Source organism: Bos mutus, chromosome 1 (genome assembly GCF_027580195.1).
Source record: "Bos mutus isolate GX-2022 chromosome 1, NWIPB_WYAK_1.1, whole genome shotgun sequence".
Taxonomy (NCBI): Eukaryota; Metazoa; Chordata; class Mammalia; order Artiodactyla; family Bovidae; genus Bos; species Bos mutus.
The window spans coordinates 73,012,657-73,035,990 of NC_091617.1; the positions used below are offsets into that span (position 1 = coordinate 73,012,657).

General features: G+C 38.2%; 1 protein-coding gene across 2 annotated transcripts in view; it reads left to right on the forward strand.

Annotated features, from left to right (window-relative positions):
• Positions 1-80: 80 nt before the first annotated feature.
• Positions 81-23,334, forward strand: part of ATP13A4 (ATPase 13A4) — a 125,913-nt gene continuing 102,659 nt past the window's right edge. For both annotated transcript variants that reach the window (XM_005903388.3, XM_070371637.1), the window contains exon 1: positions 81-292. In XM_005903388.3, the coding sequence (XP_005903450.2) occupies positions 230-292 (63 nt within the window). In that variant the 5' untranslated portion in view covers positions 81-229. The remainder of the gene's footprint in view (positions 293-23,334) is intronic.

A 23,334-nucleotide genomic window follows, 5' to 3' on the forward strand; every position in this document is an offset into this window, starting at 1 on the left:
AGAAATTCCTCCAAGCACAGGGTGGCTCGTGGGAGGAGTTCGGTTTCCTAAGTACTGTCATTTGCTGAGAGAAGGTGTGTGCTCCAGAGCGAGTTTTAACCTGGAGGATTGTTAACGCATTAACTCTTTCAGTCAGCTGGAGAGGGAGAGCGGCGGTGGCTGGGCGAGTTCAAACTCAACCTAGACGCATCTGTTCCGGAAGGTCGGGGAGGAGTGGAATCGCTTTTCCATGGGGGACCACTTTGAGAAGGGCCAGCACGCTTTGCTCAATGAAGGAGAAGAAAATGAGATGGTAAGATTCCTGCCACATTCCGCCTCTTTCCATTTCCACTGCCCAGCCTCCAACACTCACTCACTCACCCACACATACATACACACACACACTCACACATATATACACTCACACGCTGACACGCTTACATACACTCATACACACAAACACATGCTCATACACACACTTGTGCGATTTGATTTTGGCACAATGTGAGAAAAGACAATGCACAAGAAACCTTCCTTTCCCATAAATGTAACCTCTGACTCCAGAAATCTGGTAGGCTTAAAAATATTGTATTCATTTTATCAAGAACGTTTTGAAGTAGAATTGAAAGGGAGAGAAATACAATGCTACTTTATGATTTGTTTCGAGTCTCATCAGTATAGCCAGTTCTGGCCAAAACCTACTAATTTTAGCAAATCCCTGATGTTGGAGCAGCATATTTCCTGATAGGAAGGACTAGCACATCTTCAGAGAGGTAAGAGGGCAATGGGGTCCTGACCTCCTCTGCTCACATATCTGTGTTCACAAAGATGTCTGGGCAGAAAACATATAAAAATAGTAACAATTATCAGCCTACGTACGTTTCTCTTTACTTCTAGAATTTTACTTGTTGTTCCCTTCATACAGATTGGTTACAGAAAATTTTCCAGAGTTCACAGTCTCTTTTATTTTAGGTATGTTCCCATCTGAGAAACTGTAGGAAAATCAAAGATGATTCTTATGCTCTTGCTGAAATTAAAGCTGTATTTCTCAATTACAATCTAATCAAGAGAGAGTTAGAAATGTGTACTTCTGTTAATAAGGCCGTTCTGCTAATTGTGTGAGCGTAGTCTTTTATGCCAGAAATGGTGTAATTAAAATGTTAAAATGTGAAATTCTCATTCTACAGTAGCATTTTTATTTTCCTGGAGTAAATATATAAGTAACAAACCCCAAAGATATTTACTTAAAATTGTTTTCTTGGTTAATTGCTTTAGCCCTGACTATTAAATTCTTTGTTCCTTAAACTGGTCTTTCAAGTCTAATCTGCTTACCTGTTCCTATAGCAACAACATTTTTTGGAACTTCAAAAGTAGATCCCTTCTACTATCAAAGCTGAAACATTTATAAGGGAATCAAAGTCTCCCAAGTTTATATGGCTTTCTCAACTGTCTCCTTAGTTCTTTTGGATTTGACTACCAAATAACAATTGCCTTTAGGCCCTATACGAATGTCACCAGAAGTGACCTTCTGATCCATGTTTTTGATCCATCCCTTTTTCTGATTCATCCCTTTCCCTCCAAAGTGTTTTCTCTATGTTTAGAAACTTGAGAAAATTCTCTATATTAACTTGAAAATCTGATCCTCATTTTTAATATTATTCACAAGAAGGCAAAGTCTGCTTCCCTCTAAGGTTTTTTTTTTTATTCTCCCTCAAATCCTCAGCTGGAAATACAACTACTCTTTTCCTGTACACTCATTTCTTCTCTTCCACAGCTTGTCATTCCAGAGTCATGAAGAATTATCTACTTGCTGGCGGGACATTTCTAGTTCCAGGGAAACTAGTCTCCCTTTTGTAGCCTACCGAGTCTACTGAAGCAATGTTGTCAGTAGGTCACCTTCACAATGGTATCACTCAGTCAACACATTCGGGTGTCAGCTTAGTTTTGCATGCAACTGAAAGCCCGGTTAGGAGAGGGCCTTTGACGTGGAAAGCACACTGTGTTTTCTGGAGAGGAGTCATCTAGCCGCCAGTCTCGGCGGAGGTGCAGCAATTAGTATGCACTCTTGAGCTCTCTAGCCTGCTCAGCCTGGAGAAACCTGGCCACCTGCCTATTACTGTGTCTGACACTGTCCATTTTAAACACACCACCCCGCTCCCTTCACCCAGAACAGCAAGCATCAAAAATTAGCAAGATAATGTATGCCACACATTTTAAGAGTGATTTTTAGTTTACAAAATAGTTTTTTTGCCCACTAACTAACTTAGTTTTCACTACACCCTGTGATGCCTTTTTCAGCTTTTGCAGAGGATATAGCACGCCTTTTCTTTTTTAAGTTGTACTGCAAGGCATGTGGGGTCTTAGTTCTCTGCTGCTGCTGCTGCTGCTGCTGCGTTGCTTCAGTCGTGTCCGACTCTGTGCGACTCCATAGACGGCAGCCTACCAGGCTCCTCCGTCCCTGGGATTCTCCAGGCAAGAACACTGGAGTGCTCTGACCAGGGATCAAACCTGCACTCCCTACAGTGGAAGCACAGAGTATTGGCTGGACCAATACTGTAGCCAGGAAAGTCCTGGATGTGGTACTCTTAATAGGAGAACACACTTCCTCCTTTAACCGAACAAAGTTTAGGAGCATCTGATCTGCTTAGATTCTTCAGGATCTGTTGTTATATATGGTTTGTATTTCCTGAGTCAGTCTGTCTCCTTTGGCCTCAACGTTAGTTCCTTTTAGCAAATCAACATTGTCTAGAAATGTGTCACACCAAGTGTTTATAGTTCTGGCTTTCTAATTACTGCAAGTTTCCAGGGAAAATAACATTCTAGGGTTTAGCCTTCACGTCAGATAAAGAAGAACGGAATATTTCCAGGCCTAATGATGCCTGGGACTATCTTCCACTCTAGAACTAATAAGCTAAAAACTAAAGAGACACTCTGCTCCTGCTGCTGCTGCTGTTGCTAAGTCACTTCAGTCGTGTCCGACTCTGTGTGACCCCGTAGACGGCAGCCCACCAGGCTCCCCCATCCCTGGGATTCTCCAGGCAACAACACTGGAGTGGGTTGCCGTTTCCTTCTCCAATGCATGAAAGTGAAAAGTGAGAGTGAAGTCACTCAGTCGTGTCCGACTGCTAGCCACCCCATGGACTGCAGCCTACCAGGCTCCTCCGTCCATGGGATTTTCCAGGCAAGAGTACTGGAGTGGGTTGCCATTGCCTTCTCCGAAAGAGACACTCTTAGTGACCTAAAATTAATATCCTCAAGTGTAAATTGAGACAGAAGCCCATGGAAGAAAGCACTTGTTAGGAGGATAAGGCAGAAAAGGGGGAAAAGTGAACTTCAGAGAAGATTTCCCCAAATGACTGCCTCTGAGAGGCCTCAGAAAGGAGACGGTCTCCCAGACATCACCTGAGTGGGACCAGAGATCAGGCTTTCACTAGCCTTGGGCTAGCCACTTGCCTGCTCTAGCCTGTTTTTGTGCCTGTAAAACGGGTGTAGTCCTTTTCTTACTTGTCTCACAGGGTTCTTATGTGGAAGTGTTTGAAGAAATATAAAATTCTGGAGAATCATAAGCTGGTGTCTATCCAAAGATAAAAGTCAGGGCTTCAGCAGTTAACCAGTTGAATGCATACTGCCACCTCCCTCCTCACCGAATGAGGTCGTCTCCTCTCATTAAAAAATGACAAGTGAAGAATATATACTTTTATTCACAAGTTATAGAAACCATTTATAAATGGAGAGGTGCCGAGTTTCTTTATTAATAATCAGCTTTGTAGTGCTTAATTTGGAAAATACCCACCAGTCTTAGGACTCAGTTTCCTTATTTGTAAAAGGAGAGCATCAGATGGCCTGGGATCTCAAATGCAGATGTTACATATTTGTATTTGGAAAGGTCTTAGAAACACTGAGTGCTCATTTCCTTATACCATGACTGTACAAAGATATGATTTAATTGATTCAAACTTTACTCCCTATCATATTTAGTTACACTCTAGTGAAATCAGACTCCTTCATGGGGAAGTGCTTTATTCCAGTGATACTTTTTTAAATAAATATTTTTGTTTGTTTATTTAATTACTTGGCTGTGCTAGGTCTTGGTTGCGGCATGCAGGATCTTCCATCTTCACTGCAGCATGTGGACTCTTTAGTTCTGACTTGTGGGACCTGGTTCCCTGACCAGGAATCAAGCCTGGGCCCCTTGGATTGGGAACTCAGAGACTTAGCCACTGGATCACCAAGGAAGTCTGAGACTTGTTTTAAAAATTGTGTTCCCTGATTTTTTTCCTTCCTGGATTTTAGCAATTAAAAAAGAAAAAAAAGCCTTGAAAATTTTTTCTGATTATAAAGGTAACGTATGTTTATTGTAAAATATATTGCAATGACATACAAATGGTGTAAAGAATGAAGTAAATATGATTCATGAACTTCCCAACCAGACATGATCAATATTATTATATTGGTGACTCTCCTTCCAGACTTATAAAAAATGCATATACAAAACTTATCACTTGCTAGCATTTCACTACATTTTAATGTTATCTATATTTTTGCAATTATTTTTATTTGTTGTATCTGTATCATGGAAATACAACATATTGGTATGCTACTGTGCATCTCTTCTCAACTCTGCATTCAGTGATGCCACCTTAGTAGCTTGAAATTAATAATGTTGGGTGTATTTATGCCATGGAAATCAAAAGGTGCTGCAGAGAACTTCTGTCTGCCCCACCTGAAGACCGGTTGTTAACTTTATACCCATACACTACAGCACATATTATTTCTTCAAGACTTTTCTCCCTCCTCCATCAGATCAGATCAGATCAGATCAGTCGCTCAATCGTATCCGACTCTTTGCGACCCCATGAATTGCAGCATGCCAGGCCTCCCTGTCCATCACCAACTCCCGGAGTTCACTGAGACTGCCTGAATAAAATAAGAATACTGAGATTCCCCTGGTGGTCCAGTAGCTAAGACTCCACACTTCTATGGCAGGGGCAGGGGTTTAATCCCTGGTCAGGGAACTAGATCCCACATGCCACAGTGAATACTGAAGATCCTGCATGACACAACTAAGACCTGGCCCAGCCAAATAAACAAATATTTTTTAAAAATAAAATAAAATAAATAAGAATATTATATTTGTATATCATCCATTTTTTTGTACTATTATCATGCTGAATCAAAAGACAGTCACAATCTACTCTTAAAAGAATATATACACATTATCATAAATACATTAAGAAAAATGGAGTCATTCCACTTATACTCTTTTTTAAAGCTGGCCATTTCATTACACTTAAAATGTTAGGGACATATTTTCCTTTTGATGTTTACAGCTTCATATAGCCATTTTAATGTTTAAATTATGTTTGGATGGACTGCACTAAATCAAATACATCTCAAATGTTGCACGCTTAGGTCATTTCTAAATATTTTTTGGCTGTGACGGACAATTTTGTGTGTGTATTTTTATATATTCATCAGAGCATTTCCTCAGGGAAAAGTCCTAGAAAAAGGTACTGCTGCTTTAAAGGGGATGTGTATTCTAAGTTTTGATTGATATGTGATTTTAATACGAAACTGCCCTCCCTAAGATTGTGATTGTACCAGTTTATACTCTGACTAGCAGTCTTTTTTGAGAATGCTTACTTTCTCTACCATACTTGCCACTGTTGAGCACTATCAGTCTTAACCTTTGTCTCATCTGGAATGTGAAAGTGATATTTTGTGGCCGTATTATATTTTCATTTCCTTTATTTGAAAGTTATCACACATCTATATGTTTGTCAGCATTTATTTTTACTAGATTATCTTACTGTTATCACTGATATTATATCAACCAGTAGACTGGGTAACTATAAATTTTCCAGTAGACTGGTAGACTGGGTAACCCAGAAGACTGGGTAACTTTTCCCAGTGAATATGGAAAAGCAAGAGCAACTCTTTCTGAACTTCCAAGTCATTGGGAGCAGCAAGAAGCTAGTGCCACAGGCACATAATATGGCAGCAGGGTGGTGTGTGGTCTTTGCCACATTGGAAGTCCTGTCGTGCCTTCAGCGTGAGTCAGGGGCATCTGTCCTCAGCAATTATTGGGCTCACTTTGATAGCTGATGTTGGCCCTTTCTTCCCTAACACCAGGGAGCAACAGCACCTCCCCCACCTCAATAGCCACTTATTTATTATGCTCATTGAGCACCTCCGAGTTGGTTGCCAATGTTAACTAGCAAACCCACCGGTCTCATAGTGGAGGAATTGTGTTCAGACTGAGACATTTTGTCAGCTGAAGTGTTCAGGAAGCCGGGCCACTGGCCAAGTCTAGTGTCTTTATTCTTGATTCATTGCTGTAGAACTCCCATGAAGTCAACTCATCTTTGATTGAAACTCTTGAAGAGGAAGATTTAATGGCTTCTTGATAATAAGGACCTGTTTGGTTCACCTTTCTATGGCCTCCTTCTCCCCTTTCCCCAGTCCCCAGAATATAGTACAGTGCTTGGCGCAAACACTCAGGGCATAGCTGATGGCACAAGACCAAGCTCCCTTAACCTGCAATTTTGTATTCTGAGAAGAACAGGGAGGCAGCAGGGCTCAAAGGATGAGATGGTTTGAATAAAGAGAAACCTAGGAAATTTATGTCGTCTATTGGGGATTGTCAGTCATCTTGTGAATTTATCAATTGACTGCTCTCTCTATCAATCATAAACAAAGCTTATTCTTTGGAGTTAATTAGCCATACTACATTATTTTCCTATGAGATACCTTATTCTACTCTTTTATCCATTCATGTATAAATTCAACAAATATTTACCAAACCCTTCCTCTGTGCCAAGCATCCTCTGTGCTAACTAAAGAGGATTTCAAGTGAATAGCAAACAGTTTCTGTTTTCAAGGAGTTCAAAGATGAATGGGCAGGGCCAAGTATGTAATTTGTGGGGCCCAGTGCAAAATAAAAATGAGGTACCTCTGGCTCAACAATTATTATGAACTTTAGGATGACTCTAGCAGAGCATCCTTCCAAGAGCAGGGCCTTTTGTGACTGCACCAGCCACATGCTCATGAAGTTGGTCCTACAATTGGGTCAAGTAAGGGTGAGATGTAGTGAAATTATGCTGAAATAGGTATTGTTGTGAGACTTATGCATACAGAGCTGTGGGAGCACAAAGAAGGAACAATTCAGTCAAAGAGCAATCCAAAGGGAAAAGAGGGCATTCATTTTCTCTGGAGGGGTAGATTAAGGCCAGATTGTGAAGGACTTTATGAGACATCCTAATGAGTGTACATTTTGTCTTTTCCACAGATTCCCAAACATCGGTCCATGAAAAAAAATACCAGAATAAAGTTGGAGAGTGCATTAAAAAAATTGATCCATAGGTCCCCATTCCAGACCTACTAAATTAGAATCTTTGATGATCGAGCTGAATTTATTGTGATATCAGCCTGATGGGCACAATGGGGAAGCCACTGGAAAATTTGAAACAGGGAATTCATATGGTAGGATTTTCCTTTCCAAACAATGTTACATCAGGGGTTAGGAAGTTTGGTTGGAGGAGGAAAGTCAAGGAAGGAGTGTTTGAAACAGTCCAGGTAAGAGATTCAGGATGGAACTATAGCTTGTTAAAGAGGATGCTGAGTGGAGAACGGATTTAAGAGATATTTAGAAATTAGAATTAAAAAGACTTCATGATCCATAGATCATGGGATAAGAGAGAAGGGGTAAACAGGATGAGTAGTTACTAAGGAAGACTTTAAAGTTCCTACTTTTCCAATGGGAGAAAGATGGTGCCATCACTTAATCCCACAGGGAAAAATAGGAACAGGTTGGGAGTGAGGATGGCAATAGCTGTAGCAAATACTTACATGGTGTTTGATCTGGACTGGGAACTTTACAAGGTCATGACTTCTTTAACCCTCTCAACACCCTAGGAGGAATGAGCATCTCTCTTCTACAAATGAAGAAACAGGCACAGAGAAATTAAATGACATGTCTAGGTTCATCTGGCTCAGGAAATAGAAGGCTATAGCCTGGGTTCCTGCTTTAAACATGTAGCTTACTGCCTCTGGTTTTGTTTAATTTTGGACACACTACTTTAGTTGTTAATGGTTGCAAAACAGCAGGGCATAGTTTAAAGAAACACCACATTAGGAATCTGGAGACCAGCACCGTGGTATTGGCTCTGTCATTATTAAAGTAGATCATGGGCACCTCTCTTTGATGTCACTTCATTTACAAGATGGAGATAATAATACTTTACTGATTTGAGCCAGGGACCAATGCAGATGGTTTCTTGGGGTCCTTTCCAACACACATAAAAATATGGTTTAAAAAGTTTTAAAACAAGTGGATAAAATCTCTGTGAAATGTCTTAAGAAATTTAAGTGATATTCTTGAGTTTTTAAAAGTACTGTGAATTGTTTTTAGTCATGAAAAGAAGGACTTTTCTGGAGACATTACAGTAAGTGGGAACTGGAAATTTATGGCAGTTGCTTTATGAATTACTCATGAATAAAGGAATCAAGAGTAAAACTATCAGTAAATAATTAACCAAGGCTGAATCTACAGCTTCCTCAGGCCCACAGAAGACACAGAGCACAGGGACTTGGGCTTCAGAAGAGTTGGTGATCTGGCGTTGTGTCCAGAGGAAAGTCACCCTAGACGCCAGCTGCAACGCTTTGTGTCTGTTTCAAAGCCTTATGAAGACTAGACAGAGTGAGACCACCTACCTAAATGGGCTACACGTATTTCTAGATGCCCATCATGAAAACCTCGGTGAATTGCCTGAAAATCACGGCTGGGTTGAACATCGCCTCCTCAAATCTGTCCTCAGCCTGAGGCTATTCTTATGGACAATGAACACAGTTAGGCCCTAGATATCCCTTCAAGATAAAGAGCAGAAGGAGGCCCAAATGTGCTTTCCAGAGAAATGTTATGTCCCTCGGGCCAGGACAGTTTCTGATTTGTAGTGGTTGTGCACACAGGGCTCTGGCTGAGACCATAATCACCTTAGTATTTCCATAATTTGCTAGCTTCTTGGGGGAACCATGGCTGCAGGATTTTGAATTTCTGGATTTTTGAAACTTTGAGTCTCAAGATCAGGCTTGATCACCAAGCATGATAAGGATCTCTTAGCTTAGATGCCATATTACCCTATGCAGGTCTTTCCCTTAGTCACTTCTAAGAGACAGTTTTTTACTTTCCATTTTCTCTGATCACCTTAATATGGCCTTCTTGCTCTTCCCAGAATATTTTATATACTTTCTTTGCCAGGAAGACGTCTTCACCCTAATATCTGGTCTTCAGAGTTCTGCCCATCCATCAGAACTCATCCCAAATCTGACTTCCTCCTTTAAGCCATCTGGGAGTCCCTGGGTCACAGTTGGTCCCTTCCTTGTCTGGAATGTGTTTGAACTCTTACTATAGCAATTTCACTGGGTTTTGTAATAGAGTGTTTTATTATATTTTGTAATAATGTGTTTGTCTTTCTCCTCCAACAGATTGTGAGTTAGTATGGGCAGGTACTGCATCTTATTTCATGTCTACATCTTACATAGAACACCAACGTTGCTTAATATGTTTCTGATAAGATGAAGACTGTGCAAATATTATAAGTTTTTTCTTTCTTTCCTAACTGAATTAAGTTGTTACACCGAATTTTACAAAAGCAAGTACTGAGAATATATAATTTGTCCAGATCTGGAAGCTAAGAAGCAGTAAAAACAGATCTTGAAACTTCGCAGGTTGATTCCCAAACTCCCACTCTAACTCCAATAGTTTCCTGGATGCCATTACTGTTACCACCTCGGTTACTGCTGTCACTAACCATAACTATCACTACCACCACCACCAGCACCACTACAACTAGAAAATAAGCCCAAGGTAGTGTGTACTAGTTTAGCTGCTATTTCACACTTAGTGTTCATTTTGAACTTGTGAGAAACAAAACCTCCAGGTCTCTTTTATAAAGTCATAGCTTTCTGATCTTTTGGGCATAGAAGTGAACAGAGGCATAGGCTGTGGAATCAGGTCACCCAGATTCCCCTGTAGTTTCCAGCCATCCATGCCTGCCAGCTTCACAGAAGTGGTGATGCTCTTGTCCCTCCACCAGTGTGGCTTCCTTGGCTTTTTACTACTTGGCTTGGTGCTAGGCTTCTAGTAGGGGCACAGAGGGTGATCCTAGCCAGTCCTTTTGTATTTGGGCTTCAGGGAATGATGCTTTGTCAATATTCTTGTTTGTCCTTTCCATGGCAGCCAGTTCTGTCTGTCATTGGCCTTAGGTGGGATTTTCTTGCTCCTCCCTTCACAGTTGCATGAGTGTGATTTTGTAGACCCATGCTTGGTAAGTGGTAGAAGATCCACCCAGCATCAGTGCATTTTTGCTGTGTCAGAGAGGATTTCCTACTTTCAAGTAAGTGATCTTTGTTCATTTGGTCCTGCTTGTTTTAGTCTCAGACTTTGTATGGGGTTTTCTAACAACTCCAGTATTATATATCTCCAGGTACTAAGTCAATGGAAAAAATAAAATTATTTCTCAATAATATATAGAATTTTTCTCTTTTCTCAATAAAATAGAAGAGCAAAAAGACTCATATTTTCTCATTGGCTCTGATCGGATCATCTCCTCTTTTCAAACTTATTAGTGTGGACAGGAGAATATCATGGTTTTAATCACATTCCCAGTCCAAGAGTCAGGGTCAGAGGCAATTTTACATGAAGCACATCAGCAGAGGGTGGTAGGAAGAGGTTTGACAGAAGAAAATTGGAGTACTGGATGCTATTACCTGGAGTTAAATAAATGGGAATTGGAAGGTCTAGACAAAAAAGTACAAATGGACAAATGGAATTTCCCTTCTAGCCAATAAATAGTAGTGTAGCTGAACTGAACAAATAAAGTTTAAAGTGGTTAGATCCCCTGTGATTTTTTTGCCTGAGTAAATGTAAAATATAGAGCTTTTCTGAAGATATTTTACATATCTAAGAAGAGGAGGAAAAGGACTTTAAAAATATGTTTGTTTTTCCAATTTTATTTTTATTTTTAAAAGTTATTTAAATTGAAGTATAATCGATATGCAATATTGTATTAGTCTCAGGTGTACAGCAAAGTAATTATGTTCTCTCTCTCTGTATATGTATCTTTTCCCGAATTCTTTTCTTTATAGGCTGTTATATTGAATATAGTTTCCTGTACTATACAGTAAATCCCTTTTATTTAACTATTTTATATATGGCCATGTGTATCTGTTAATCCTGTACTCCTAATTTATCCTCCCTTTGACATTTGGTAAGGGTAAGTTTGTTCTCTATGTCAGTGATTCTGTTTCTATTTTGTAAATAAGTTCATTTGTTTTATTTTTTTAGATTCCATGTATAAGTGAAATCATATAATATTTGTCTTTGAATTACTTCAATTAGTATGACAATCCTTAGCTCCATCTTTATTGCTATTTTTCTGATTTTAAATATGTATAATATCATATATGAAACGAGTTGCCAGTCCAGGTTCGATGCACGATACTGGATGCTTGGGGCTGGTGCACTGGGATGACCCAGAGGGATGGTATGGGGAGGGAGGAGGGAGGAGGGTTCAAGATGGGGAACACATGTATACCTGTGGCAGATTCATTTTGATATATAGCAAAACCAATACAATATTGTAAAGTTAAATAAAATAAAATTAAAAAAAATAATGTAAATGGGTTACAAATAAAAGAAATGTTAGCTTATGGAAAAAAAATAAAAGTTTGTTTAAACATATTTATTTATTTACAAAACAGAAATAGATTCACAGACTTAGAGAATGAATTTATGGTTACTGGGGGAAAGGTGGGGAGGAAGGATAGAGTGGAAGTTCGGGATTGACATGCACACACTAGTATACTCAAAATAAATAGCCAACAAGGACCTGCTGCATAGACCAGGGAACTCTGCTCAGTATTTTCTAATAACTTAAATGGAAAAAAAATTGAAAAAGAAAACGTATATATATATATATGCATAACTGAATCACTTCGCTGTACACCTGAAATCAACAACATTGTTAATTAACTATGCCCCAATATAAAATGAAAATTAAAGATAAAATAATTTTTGTTATCAAAAAGTTAATTTAATTGTGTTCAATAATTAAAATGTGCACAATATAAAAATAAAAGAAGAATCACAATGATGCCATCACCCAAGGCAAACACCACTAGTATTTTTATTTTATGCATTTATATTTCAGACTTTTTTGTTTGTGCTTCACCTTTTTTCAGTTAAATTTGAAATCACACTGCATAATTATGGTGTTTCTCTTCACTTAATATTATTACATGTATTTTTTCCATGTTATTAAAAGTAGGTAAGCATTATTTTAATGACTATATAATATTATTTAATGATTAGCTTATTCTTATATACATAGGTTTCTTTCTACTGCTACTACTAATAATACTGTAGTGAATATCTCTGCATATAAATCTTCTCTGTGTTTTGTATGTTAGAGGAATATTTTTAAAGACAAGTCTTTCCTAGTTCCTAAAATCATGTTTTTTGGGGGGTCTGCACATTGGTAAGGCCAGATTGGCTAACCCCTCTCAGTAGCAGAGATTTAGACTCAAGTGGAGCTGCAGGAAGGGATATGATTTTGATGCTCAGAAATGCCATTTTTGCCATTCTCCACTCAGGAAACTATAAAGAGGAAGTGAGTAATAGAAAGTTGTGATGCTTCTGTTTATCCAAAGGCTTTTCAGGCAAAAGACATCATGTGCATATGAAGGGTCAGTTCTGACCACAAGGTGTCCCATGGTGCAAGGGTGAACAGAGCTGGAGCAACAGGTTAAGGAAACTTCATATTTTATTTCAGAGAAGTTTTCTTTAGCTTCTCCCTGCTCTTTTTACCCTAGGAGGAATAAATAAAAGCTAGAATCCTTAATATCTTGGTAACAAATTCCAATCCCTTTGCCACAGCTATAGAATCTGTTCTTTAATAAATGCTTGATTATAGGGCTTTCAAACTACTGGGAGAAAAAACCAATTATCTTCCTTCTGAAATTTTACAAAGATCACAAAGCAGGAAAAAAAAATTATGTTAGTTAACATCATTGAAATAATTGCCTACAAAGGATCTGTATATAAATTAATTAGCAAATTGAAATAAAAGAATATGCAAATAAAATACTTTTTCATTATCCCAAGGAGGATATACTTTTCTATTTAATTTCTCATAGCTAATTAATCAACTATTCACTGCTGTATGTTCAGTGCTTAGAAAAATGCCTGGCACATAATAACTAAACAATATGTATTTTTGAAAGACATGAATGAATGATGGATGAATGCAGCTTGTTACAGTTAAATTCCAAAATAATATAAAATAGCATACAAATTAAAAGATAAAAAATGATTAGAATTGAGAGAAATAGATGCCTGGTTTACTGCACTTCACTTTACTTGTTCCACAGAACCTCAGGCCAAAATCTTCAAAGTTTATCTGACCTTTTCCTGCCTCTTCATTCATCCAACCTTTCTTTAAGTGCCTTCAGAGAGAAGGAAACTTATAATAAGACAAATCATTTCCTTGTAAGACAGAGCTGACTATTAAAAAAAAAAACCCAAAACTCTTCCTTGTGTTGAATTGAAATATGTTTCTATTAATCTGAATTTATTAGTCTTACTTCTTTTGCTTTTGGTGACTTCCTGGAAAAAAACCAGTTTTCAGTTCTACAAGTCAGGTATTTAAAAATTGTTCTTGTTTTTCTCCTGCCCTATCCTTCCAGGTATCTCTTCTCCAGTCTATACAATTTCTTCAATCATTCTTCATGTTCTTTGAAAATCTTGGAATGATAATTAGAAGAAGCTACCTTCTCTTACGTAATTCTTTCTTTGAAATCAACAGAGATTCTTGGGTAAAGGTGCATCTACCAGGAGGAACACAGAAGTGCCATTTACTGTGTCACTAAGGTTGTTGATGATAATGAGTTCAGAGCAGCCTGTTCAGATCCAGACAGGTCTTAGAGCAGGCTTATTCTGTTACCAACTTCTGTTCCTCTGCTTGCCACTTGAAAAATCAAGACTCAAGAGACAAGTCTTAGTTGGAAAGGAAAGGTTGGTTTATTCATGAAGTTGGCAATTAGGGTGGAAGGTGGTTTTTGTGCCCCCAAATCAACGGAAGATTCTGCTTGTTCCAAGTAAAGGAAAAAGGGGAAAACAATCTCAGTTAATCACTAAAGGGGTCAGATTCTTTGTCATGTTTCCATTCCATGCAGTTTTGCTGACTCCCCCTGAGCTTTCTTTTGATGCTATCTTACCTACAGATTAGCTAAGGGGGATGAAATATATAACCAGCTGAATGCCAACTTCCAGAGAATAGCAAGGACAGATAACAAGGTCATCTTAAATGAACAATGCAAAGAAATACAGAAAAACAACACAATGGGAAAGAATAGAGATCTCTTCAAGAAAACTGGAGATATCAAGGGAACATTTCATGCAAGGATGGGCACAATAAAGGACAGAAAAAGTAGGGACTTATCAGAAGCAGAAGATATTAAGAAAAGGTGGAGAGAATACACAGAAGAACTCTATAAAAAGGGTCTTAAGTTCAGTTCAGTTCAGTAGCTCAGTCGTGTCCGACTTCAATGACCCAGATAATCACGATGGTATGATTGGTCACCAAGAGCAAGACATCCTGGAATGTGAAGTCAAATGGGCCTTAGGAAGCATTACTAGGAACAAAGCTAGTGGAGGCGATGGAATTTCAGCTGAGCTATTTCAAATCCTAAAAGATGATGCTGTGAAAGTGCTGCACTCAATATGTCAGCAAATTTGGAAAACTCAGCAGTGGCTACAGAACTGGAAAAGGTCAGTTTTCATTTCAATCACAGAGAAAGGCAATGCGAAAGAATGTTCCAACTACCGTACAATTGCACTCATCTCACACACTAGCAAAGTGAAAGTGAAGTCACTCAGTCATGTCTGACTCTTTGCAACCCTATGGACTGTAGCCTACCAGGCTTATCTGTCCATGGGATTTTCCAGGCAAGAGTACTGGAGTGGATTGCCTTTTCCTTCTCCAGGAGATCTTCCTGACCCAGGGACTGAACCCAGGTCTCCCACATTGCGGGCAGACACTTTACCCTCTGAGCCACCAGGGAAGCCCACACACTAGCAAAGTAATGCTCAAAATTCTCCAAGCTAGGCTTCAATTGTACATGAACTGAGAACTTCCAGACGTACAAGCTGTGTTTCAAAGAGGCAGAGGAACCAGAGATCAAATTGCCAACATTCACTGGATCATAGGGAAAGCAAAAGAAGTCCAGAAAAACATCTACTTCTGCTTCATTGACCACATTAAGGCCTTTGACTGTGTGGATCACAACAAACTGTGGAAAATTCTTAGAGATGAGAATAACAGACCACCTTACCTGCCTCCTGAAAAACCTGTATGTAGGACAAGAAGCAACAGTTAGAATCGGACATGTAACAACTGACTTGTTCCAAACTGGGAAAGGAGTAAGACAAGGCTGTATATTGTCACCCCGCTTATTTAACTTATCTGGATAGTATATCATGTGACATGCTAGGATGGATGAATCACAAGCTGGAGTCAAGATTGCCAGGAGAAATATCAACAGCCTCATATATGCAGATGATACCATTCTAACAACAGAAAGCAAAGAGGAACTAAAGAACCTCTTGATGGGGGTGAAAGAGGAGAGTGAAAAAGCTTGCTTAAAACTCAGCATTCAAAAAACTAAGATCATGGCATCTGGTCCCATTTCTTCATGGCAGACAGGTGGGGAAAAAGTGGAAGCAGTGACAGATTTTATATTCTTGGGATCTAAAATCACTATGGACAGTGACTGCAGCCATGTAATTAAAAGACACTTCTCCTTGGAATGAAAACTATCAAAAACCTAGACATATATTAAAAAGCAGAGATGTCACTTTGCTGACAAAGGTCCACGTAATCAAAGCTATGCTTTTTCCAGTAGTCACATACAGATGTGAGAGTTGGACCATAAAGAAATCTGAAAGTGTCAGTCACTCAGCCATGTCTAACTCTTTGCAACTGCATGGACTGTAGCCTCTGTCCATGAAATTCTCTAGTCAAAAATATTGGAGTGGGTAGCCATTCCCTTCTCCAGGGGATCTTCTTTACCCAGGGATTGAAAGCAGTTCTCCTGCATTGCAGGCAGATTCTTTACAGTCTGAACCACCAGGGAAGCTGAAGAATCGATGCTTTTGAATTGTGCTGGAGAAGACTCTTGAGAGTCTCTTGGACTGCAAGGAGATCAAACAAATCAATTCTAAAGGAAATCAACCCTGAATATTGATGGGAAGCACTGATGCTGAAGGTGAAGGTCCAGTACTTTAGCCACTTGATGGGGAGAGCTGACTCATTTGAAAAGACTCTGATGCTGGAAAAGATTGAAGGTAAAAGGAGAAGGGGTCGGCAGAGGACGTGATGGTTAGATAGCATCACTGACTCAGTGGACATGAATATGAGCAAATTCTGGGAAATAGTGGAGGACAGCTGAGCCTGATGTGCTGCAGTCCACGGGGTGGCAAAGAACTGGACACAACTTAGAAACTGAACAACAACAGTGCTGTGGTTAAAGTCACTCTTTCTTCTTTTAATTTAAACTTTTTATATTGCATTAGGTATAGCTTATTAACAAACGATGCTGTGATAGTTTCAGGTGAACAGCAAAGGAACTCAGCCGTACATTTTCATGTATCCATTCTCCCCCAGTCTCCCATCCCATTCAGGCTGCCACATAACACTGAGCAGAGTTCCACATACTATAAAATAGGTCCTTGTTGGTTATCCATTTTAAATATAACAGTGTGTACATGTTCATCCCAAGCTCCCTAATTATCCTTTGCTCTATCCTTCCCATCCTCACACCTGGCAACTGTAAGCTCCTTCTTGAAATCTGTGAGTCTCTTTCTGTTTTGTAAGTTCATTTGTATTATTTATTTTTAGATTCCACATGTAAATGATGTCATACGATATTTCTCCTTCTCTGTTTGAAGAATCAGTCATTCTTTAACTACTTAAGTTGTCATTCTTACTCCTTTTAATCCAGGAAAGAAATCAATAAGTTAGACAAAGCGTTGTGTGTATTCTGTAGAGCATAAAACATGTGTTAGGTTAAATGTTACCTGGTGATCTCATTTTTACAATTAAAGTCTGAGGGAAATAGAGATGGACAAACAGAAAAGGGGTTAAAAAAAAAGTACTTATAATTCTTGCCTAATAATTGTAACAGTAGCATTTATTGACTATGTACTTGGCCCTATGTCCTTTCATAAGCACTTTTTCAAGTGATACTTCATTTTGAATTTATAAAAACCCTATTAGGTAGGTACTGTCTCTACAGGTGCAACCATTAAATGTTTCTGATGGTCTGCTATGGCGGCGGTCTCCACACTATGGACTGTGGGTAAAATCTGGCTCACTGATTGTTTTAGAAATAGAGTTTTGTTGGAAAACAGATCCCTGCTTTTGTTTATAGATTGCCTCTAGCTGCTTTTGCCATACTCAGCAGAACAGAGTAGTTGTGAGGGAGTTCATACAGCCCACAAAGCTGGAAATATTTTCTATCTGGTACTTTACAGAAAAGCTCTTTTCCTTTCTTTTCTTTTCTGGTCTTATTCTTTTTTTTTTTTTTTTAAGAACAACTTTTCCTTCACTGCCATAGTAAAATGTTACTTGTTAAGATTGCCCACATTTTCTTTATCCACCAATACTGGTTTCCACCAGTACTGGTTTAGTAGAGTTCCAAAAGGCCTGGGGTTGGGTGGTGTTTAAGTGTTTGGACAGGCTGTCCGTGAGAGCAGTAGATATTTACAAACTGTTCTAGTTGAAAGGGCCTGTTTAGAAGTCCAGGATCTTTCTAATACAAATACTTCCATTAATCATTCATTTTGTGTGAGAAATGTCCCTTGTCTGGCCTCTGTTTCTTCCATCTCTAGGTAGATGTAAATGTGTAAGATCTGTCTGGTTCAGTTTCATACCTGTCCTCATTTGAGGTTGCTTAGACTCTTACTAGCATGAACACGGGGCCCAGATCTGTAAGATTTGCCTGCTGGACATAGTGTAGCCATTTATAGCCAAGAGTCAAATGGATCCTTAGACCCCTCAAATCATGGAATTTCAAGTATAGAAAATTACTCAGAAATAGTCTAGTCTGACATAGTCATTTAAAGCAATTTTTTTTTTCCTTTGGTAAAGATAATTGTAGGTTCATATGAAGTTGTAAGAAATAATGCAGAGAAATTCTGTGTACCATTGATAATATCTTGTAAAACTATAATACAGTCTCACAATCAGGAAATTGACATTGATATGATCAAGGTACAGAATATTTCCATTACCCAAGAGATCCTTCATTTGCCTTTTTATAGCCGCGTCCATTTCTTTTTTATCTGCACTCCCTCCTTATTTTCTGGCAACCACTAATCTGTTCCTTATTTCAATAATTTTGTCATCTCAAGACTGTTATATAAATGTAGTCATACAATATACAAACTTTGAGATTGACTTTTTAATTCACTCTATTTCTCTGGAAATTGATCCAGGTTGTCGTGTGTACCAGGAGTTCATTCTTTCCTTATTGCTGATTAGTGTTCCCTGGTTTTCCATGGTGCCATGTTTTATTTAACCATTCATCCATTGAAGGTCATCTGAGTCATTTCCAGTAGTAGGCTGTTATGAATAAAGCTTTCTATAAATATTTGTGTATAAGCTTTTGTGTGAAAGTAACTTTTCATTTCTCAGGAATAAATGTTCAGGAAAACATTTTCTGGGCTGTATATAAGTTACATGTTTCTTTTTTTTAACAAAAGTACCAAATTGTTTTTTAGAATGGCTGTACTGAATGATCTAGGTTCTTTACGTTCTCATCAGCATTTCCTATTGTCACTATCTTTTTTTAACTATTCTGATAGGTGTGTAGTGATACCTCACTCTGGTTTTAGTTTGCCATTTCCCTAATGGCTATTGATTTTGAACATCTTTTTGTGTGCTTATTGTTGTTATTCAGTCGCTCAGTCATGTCCGACTCTTTTCGACCCCATGGACCATTGCACTCCAGGCTTCCCTGTCCTTCACCATCTCCCAGAGCTTGCTCAAACTCATGTCCATAGAGTCAGTGATGCCATCTAACCATCTCGTCCTCTGTTATCCCCTTCTCCTGCCTTCAATCTTTCCCAGCACCAGGGTCTTTTCCAGTGAGCCGGCTCTTGTGGCTGAAGTGGCCAAAGTATACAAGCTTCAGCTTTAGCATCAGTCCTTCCAAAGAATATTCAGGATTGATTTCCTTTAGGATTGACTTCTTTGATCTCCTTGCAGTCCAAGGGACTCTCAAGAGTCTTCTCCAACACCACAGTTCAGAAGCATCAGTTCTTTGACATTCAGCCTTCTTTATGGTCCAACTCTCATATCCATACATGACTACTGGAAAAACCATAGCTTATTAGCCATCTACATCTTCAGGTCCCTTGTCTTATCTAATTGAATTGTTTGTTTCTACTGTTGAGCTTAGAGGGATCTTTATACATTCTAGATACTAGTCCTTTGTCAGGTGTGTGGCTTGCAAATATTTTCTCTAAGTCAATAGACTCTTATCCTCTTAACAGGCAAAAGTTTTCACAGAGCAAAAGTTTAAAGTTTTAATGAAGTCCAATTTATCATTTTTTTTCCTTTGATGGATTGTGCTTTTGAAGTTAAGTCTAAGAATTCTTTGGGTAACCATAGGTCCCAAAATATTTTCCTACTTTTGTTCTTTAAGTTTTATGTTTTACATATAAGTGTGTAATCAATTGAGGGTTAATTTTTGTACAAGGTATGAGAATTACATTGAGGATCATTTTTGGCCTATGGATATCCAATTTCTCCTGTTCATTTATTGAAAAGGCTATTTTTCTCCATTAAATCACTTTTGCATACTTGTCAACAGTCAATTGGGCATATTTGTATGGGCCTATTTCTTGATTTCTATTCTGTTTCACTGAGCTATGTGCCAATGCTACATTCACTGTCTCGATTAAAGTAACTATATAATAAATTTTGAAATCCCACTTAATTCTTATTTTTCAAAATTGTTTTGGCTATTGTAGTTCATTTGCATTTCCATATTCCAAATCTTAGAATAATGTTATTTATATCTACAAAAAATTCTTATTGAAAATTTGATAGAAATTGTATTAAATCTGTATATCAATTTGTAGGGAATTAAAATTTTCACTATTTTGAATTATCCAAACAATCAACATGATGTCTTTCCATTTATTTAGATCTTCTTTGCTTTATTTCATTACCATTTTGTAGTTTTCAATATACAAGTTTTGTACATATCTTGTTATATTCACACATAAGTATTTCATTTTTTTTTAATGATTGCAAGTTGTCTTATATTTTTATTTTTGGTGTTCTTGTGTTTATTACTGAAATATAGAAATATAGGTGATTTTTGAGTGTTTAGCCTGTATCTTGTGAATGTGGTGAACTCATTTATCAATTCTAAGAGATTATTTCTTATAGATTTCTTGGAATTTTCTATATAGAAAATCTTGCCATATAACGTAAAAATGATTTTTATTTCTGTAAGCTGTTTATTTCGTTTTCTTGTCGAACTGCAACTCTAGTACTGTGTTGAATAAGAGTGGAAAGAATAGACACATTGTCTTGTTCCTGATCTTATGGAGAAAACATTGTCTGTCATCATTAAATATATTGCTACCTATATGTTTTTAAGATGCTTTTTGTTAAATTGAGGAAATCCCCTTTTATTCTTATTTCTCTGAGAGTTTTTAATCATGAATGGGTGTGAACTTTTATCAAATATATTTTCTGCATTGATTGATCTGATTCTGTTTTTTTTTTTTTAACTCTCTTAACATGATGGATTACATTGATTGATTTATGAATGTTAAAGCAGTCTTGTATCCTTGTAATATACCACTTGATAACATTGCATAATTCTTTTTAGCGTATTGCTGATTTTTCTTTGTTAATATTTCACTTAGAACTTCTATATTTCTGAGGGGTATTGGTCTATAGTTTGATTGCTTTCTTTTTCCTTCCTTCCTCTCTTTTTAAAAATACTGTCTGTCTAGTTTTGTTATCAGGATAACACTTGCTTCATAAAATGCATTAGGGAATGTTTCATCTTTTTTTCATTTCCTGAAAGAAATTGTGAAGAATTGATGTTAATTGTTCTTTAAATGTTTAATAAAATTTTTCAGGGAAACCACCTGGCCTTAGATATTTTAGATATTTAAAAGGTATAAATTCCATTTTCTTGATAGTTCTAGGGTTATTCAAATTATCTATTATCCTTCTAATGATATGAATAATGAGATCTTTTGTTATAGTTTCACAGGTCATATGGCTCTATTCAGCATTTTTAAGACTATTTTATCTCTGTAGTTCAGTTTGGGCCACTTTTATTAATCTTTCATTTCACAGATTATTTCTTGTCCCTCCATTCTACTATTGAGCCCATCCTTTGAAATTTTCCGTTTTTTTTTTTTTTTTTAATTTTAGGCATTGTATTATTCACTTCTAAAGTTTCTATTTGGCTCTACTTTGATATTCTACTTCTTGCTGAGATATTCTTTTTTTTTCATTTGTTTTCTGTTTGACTGTAGTTGCTCCTCAAAGTATTTTTACGATGGCTTTAAAACCTTTATCAGATTATTTTAACGTCTCTGTTATCTTGGTTTGGCATCTATTGATTGTGTTTATTCATTCAGTTTGAGTTCTTATTCTTTTTGGCATGACTTTTAAAAAGTAAAATCGTAGGTATTATGTTACAAACTCTGGATCTTATTTAAAACTTATATCTTAGTCCACTTCTGTTACCAAACTCTTCCAGCAGAGGAAGAGTAGGGCACTAGCTCATTACTGCCAGTTAGTGGGAAAGTCAGGTAACCTAACTCAACCGCCACTGACACTTGAGTAGGGGAATGCTTCTCATTATTGCTGGTTGAGGGTGAGAGTTTCAGTGCCACTAAGCTCCACTGATAACTCTCTGGCTTAGAGAATTAGAAGTGCCTCATTGCTCTTCTCCTCATGGCCTCCACTGATGCCATGGAAGGGAGTCTTACCACTGCTAGGTGATAGTAAAAAGCTCTGATTCTCCATAGTCTTCATCTGACAGCACCCCAGCATGGAGGAGGAGAAGGTGAGCCTTGTTACTTGATCGGTGGGAGTGGTAGTCCAGGCTCCACATGGTTTCCACTGATGCCACAGGGAAAAGGGTGCTTGCTACTACTTGCTGGAAATGAAAGTCTTGGCTCCATTATTTAAGCTTATGTGTCATCATTCCTGCTGGGGGATAAGGTTCCTTCTTTACACATGGAGAAGAACAGTCTAGACTCTGAATTTGGCTTTTGCTGGTATAGGTGGGGCGGGGCCAGTTTTTTGTGTGTGGACTTTGAATTCTTTCCTGGCCATTTAGATAGAGAGATAAGGCTTTCCGTGTGTGTGTGTGTGTGTGTGTGTGTGTGTGTGTGTGTGTGTGTGTGTGTGTCTTCTCCCACTGTCAGTCTCTTTTGCTCCAAGCCATAGATAAGGCAAAGAGAAAACCCAGGGAACTCACTACTGTGTCACTGGTTCCTTGGTTCCTAAGTTTTGTAGTCAGTCTGCCTTTTCTCCATCATTCAGTCTTCTTATGTTTGTTTTCTATATAATGTTCACAGATTTTAGTTGAACTTATTGGGGAAAATAGGGGAAAGTAAGTCTACTCCGTGTTTCCAGAAGTAAAAGTCTCAGTTGCTTTTAAAGAAAATATTATATTATGACTTTATTTTAAAATGGGCTTACCTCATAGTTCAGTTGGTAAAGAATCCGCCTGCAATGCAGCAGACCCTGGTTCAATTCTTGGGTCAGGAAGATCTGCTGGAGAAGGGATAGGCTACCCATTCCAGTATTCTTGGGCTTCCCCTGTGGCTCAGCTGGTAAACAATCTGCTTTCAAAGAACTTCATGTCACCCATTTTTTCTCAGACTTAGACAATAGATAAGCAACACCAATTGATAAATATAATGAATCTCTGCAGTGTGCATGCTATCAGTTCAGTTCAGTTCAGTCACTCAGTTATGTCCGACTCTTTGAGACCCCATGGACTGCAGCATGCCAGGCCTCCCTGTCCATCACCAACTCCTGGAGTTTACTCAAACTCATGTCCATTGAGTCGGTGATGCCATCCAACCATCTCACCCTCTGTCGTGCCCTTCTCCTCTTTCCTTCAATCTTTCCCAGCACCAGGGTCTTTTCAAATGAGTCAGTTCTTTGCATCAGATGGCCAAAGTATTGGATCTTCAGCTTCAGCATCAGTCCTTCCAATGAATATTCAGGATTGATTTCCTTTCAGATT